Genomic DNA, 3,970 nt, shown 5'->3' on the forward strand with positions numbered 1-3,970 from the left:
CCAGCCCTGACCATGTTGTGGTGTGGGGGGGGAGGCCCAGGGCAGGCAGCTGGGCGGGGGGCTCAGTCACCTGCAGTGCTCCTGTAAGAGCAGAACATCCCCCATTCCTTGCTCTGGTGAGCAGCACGGTGCCGGGTGGAGCGCAGGGTGACGGAGCTGCTCTCCTTTTCCTGCAAACACTGCCAGGACAGCAGTGGGGGGGATGCACTTCAAGTATCCATAACTGACCACAGAGGGGGCTGCACTCCTGCTGCTGCTTTTGGGGTTTTTCCTTTTTCCAGCCACTGAAGGGGAAACGCATGCTGTGGCACTGGGGTGGCTGCACAGGGACAAGTCTCTCCAGCAGGCGCTGAGGCTGGCAAGTGGAGGAGTCACGGCAGCAGTGGTTGCCCTCTGCATGCTGGCAGCCCGGCGCAGAGGTGACCCCAGAAACTTCAGCTGCTGTGTATGCCTTAAAAGCCAAGAGGGTGCTGCCCAGCAGATACTGGTGGGAGCTCTTCCTGCTACCTGGTGCCAGGAGACACCACCCCCACCCCCACTTGTCCCCGAGCAAGGGTCACTGTGAAAACGCCCGGTGATCTCTGCTGCTGCCCAGCGTGGCACAGCAGCAATACATTTATTTAGTGTTAAAGGGAGGGGCACCACCAACAACAGAAAAAGCAAATGTACACAGGAAAAGGGACTGGAGACAGTTTGGTGGCTTGCAGTGATGCCAGCAGCTGGGCCACCCTCCGGCAAGTACACCAGACTAATGAAGGAGCGGTCCCGCGTGGAGTGCTGGGAGTCATTCCCAGAGGATGCGCAACCACACCAAAAATAACACGGGGATCGGAGGTGTGCAAATACCGGCCAACGGTGAGCCCCGCTCCCTGCTTGGACTCACGCTCCCGGGAACCTGCTCTTGGAGAGGTATTAAGCCCAAGGAGCCGCGCAGACGCTGCAATAGCCAGCCTTGGAAAGGAGACACCATGCGTTTCTCACAACGTAACCAAAAGAAATGTGGTGCTCTGCAAGGATCAAGAGCAACCCATGAAATAATTAGTGCAGGTTGGTGCTAAGGGCACGTGTGCGTTAATGACGAGAGCACCCACCCAGGGGTGGAGGGGCAGCTCGGTCTCATTCCCCTGTCCCGCACCCGCTGCGGAAGGCACGGTGCCACCGGCTCCCAGCGCCTGCGAGGGGGGACGGGGCACGGGGGTCATGCAGCCGCTTGAAGGGAGGCACAAACCCAGCGGGGAAGAGTTTTCAGTCCAGGCTAAGCATCCCGGAGGTAAAGCTGTCCGGTGGTGAGCTTCCTGCCCGGGGAGGATGATTTTTGGGGGTGATTTGCAATTTCAGCAGAAGTTTTACTGTCAGCACCAATGAACTTCCTCCCCCACCCCCATCTGAGACCCAGATGGGAGGCGTAAGCCAGCCTGTCCCAAATCTTTTAGTGTTTGCAACTTCAATATGGGAGCAGACTTTAGTAAGAAATTGGTTTTTGCTTTCCTGAAGATTCACCCCGTATCCTGCAGTCTGTGTCTGCAGCATGAGACACACTCCCCCCACCCCCATCTGCTTTTTTGCCCAGTGATGCTGCCAGGGTGAGCTTTCTTCACCACATTTTGGTATCAACCACCTGGTTAGCTCCTAATTCACTGTATGAGGGAGACAACTGGGCTATCTGACACTGCTGAGCCAACTCGAGTGACAAACAACTCAAAGGTAAAAACAGGACTGGGGAATAACACAGAAATGTGACCTAGCTTTGAATCTCCTGCCTTTTGGTTGCTTACAACGGAGGTGGCCAAAAAAATGGCGGTTGGGAAAAATCAAGACATCCTATTTACAAGTTCATATGCACTTAAAATACATAAATGAGCCCCATTCCTCTGATAATGAGTGTCATGCACCCGCAGAGAGAAGGCGGCTCAAACAGTCATCAAAAAAATCTTTAAAGTTTTTTTTTTTTTCCTTAAAAAAAATAAGTTATTTTAGACCTGACAAATCACTTGCCAAAGGGAAGCAGCTGTTAAACAGAAGCAGTTACTCAGTTATACAAGGGCAAAGAAAGCATCAGTCAATGAGCTTTGGAGGCTTGTATAACAAAGGAGGCAATTTTAAAAGCTTTAAGAAACTCGCTTTCTGGCCACCAGCTTTCAGCGCGCATCAACCCAAGTTTAAAGCTCCAGAGTTTCCAATTGCGGCCGGCCGGCCGACGGCAGGACACTACACCCTACGGCTCGCCTGCATGTAAGCTTCTGCCAAGGGGTGGTGGATGTGGGTGCTCTGCTGCAGACTCACCGTGGTATCTGGGCGGTAAGTTGGCGGCACGGAGCCAGCCCAGGGGAGGAAGGCAGCGTGGGGCACAGGGAGTTTGGCCAGGGCTCCGCTCCCTCGCTGTGGCTGCGTGGGGTTTCACGCCACCGCTCCTCCCAGTAATGCTTTGGGTTGGCAAGCACCCGCTGGCTGGCGATGTGGTTTGTAATGCTCCGTGAATTAATTCCGCCCCCCCGCCCCCCCATTCAGTCCTCACCAGGGCTCGCTCCTCTGTGTCCGCAAGCAGCTCGGGACTGCTGCGACCAGCTCCTACCTGCATGGGGAGGAAGCGCAGGGGTCAAGTCCCCCTCCAGCTGCCTAGGTCCGGATCTGGAGTCCAGGTCCAGATCGCACTGCACTGGGGGAGGAGGCAGCTCCAGTCCTGCACCCGCTCTCCCTGAGGCCAGGTGAGACGACAGCGGAGCCAAGCTGCGGTCCTCAGAGGAGCATGGTGAGAGCTGGGCACGGGTTTTCTTGCGAGGGATCTCTGTGGGCGGATGGAAATGGTGAGAGTTTCATTTCCCCATGCTATGGGGGGCGAAGGGGCGGGGAAGGGACATCCGAGGAAGTTCAGTCCATCACAGGACAAAAAACAGGATGAGCACCACCAGCAAGATGACGAAGAGGACGATAATTGCACACCACTGCCGTCGATCTGGAAGGAAAAGGAAGCATCAGTCTTCCTGCTTTAACAGGGAAGGAAAATCGGGGAAAAGCTTTTCTTTGCTGTACTGCTAGGAGCCCAGTTTCAGCTTAAAGAAGCCATAAAAAGCCAAAGCAGCAGCTCCTTTGGAAGCATGCCCCACTGTAGCCCACGGGGCGACAGCATTTCTCCTTTAGGATACACCCATTTTTTGGGACACCTGTGGGAATTTTGAGTCTTCTCCCCAACCAAGTTCAAACAGATTTGATGACCCAGTTCAAAAGCAACCAGGATGAACAAGCAGAGAGCTGCTGTGTGTTGCTGCTCATTTGTGGTGTAACCTGATTGCTAGAGGAACAAGAAGGAGTCCGGTGAAAGCTGCCCAAAAGAGCTCTGGCAAGAAAACCTTGTGGCAGTTCCCCTTAGGAAAGTACCAGGAACGAGGTTTCCCCTGGACATCTTTACACCTTGCTGGCCCCGTGCATGCTCTGCAGGAGCTCAATGCTGCATCGGCTCTGAGAGCTGCTATCTGTCTGTGGCCATGTCTGCGATGGCAGAAAGCCCCAGCGAGATGATGGTGCAGCAGCGGGGACAGGGCTGCTGCCACCCACCCAACATCAGGGCACGGCAGCTACCCCGGGCAGAGCCCTCCTGGTCAGCCCCGGCACGTAGCTTGCCAGGGATAGCAGAAATGCTCTTTCACAACTCTCTGAAGCACTCTGTGTTTCAAAGTGTTTTTCCCAGATGAAAGGGGAGATACACAAGGTTTGCCAGCGGTTGTGTTGCTACTCGTGACCCAAAGTGCAGTCAGCCCTCCACATGGTCTCTCTAGGGCTGTATTTCCAACCTCATAAATCCCCCGGCCAGCCTAATCCTGCAGAGCAGGAACACTTTTCCTCCCAACGCGCTGCTGCCTCCACAAGCTGTGGAGGAGCACCCATGGGAGAGGGGTAATGTAGGAGGCGACCACTGGGCGCATCGCCAGCGCTCGGAGAGGCGAGCCGGGGGCGGGGGGGGGGGGGCCGGCGC

At 55.5% G+C, this 3,970-nt stretch overlaps 1 protein-coding gene across 1 annotated transcript in view; it reads right to left on the minus strand.

The window, feature by feature from the left end:
• Nucleotides 1-648: 648 nt before the first annotated feature.
• Nucleotides 649-3,970, minus strand: part of STX6 (syntaxin 6) — a 23,071-nt gene continuing 19,749 nt past the window's right edge. The window contains 1 exon segment of the mRNA XM_035900743.1: nt 649-2,953. Coding sequence (XP_035756636.1) covers nt 2,877-2,953 — 77 coding nt within the window. The 3' untranslated portion in view covers nt 649-2,876.

The sequence above is a fragment of the Egretta garzetta genome, unplaced genomic scaffold, assembly GCF_000687185.1.
Source record: "Egretta garzetta isolate BGI_Z169 unplaced genomic scaffold, ASM68718v1 scaffold598, whole genome shotgun sequence".
Lineage (NCBI taxonomy): Eukaryota > Metazoa > Chordata > Aves > Pelecaniformes > Ardeidae > Egretta > Egretta garzetta.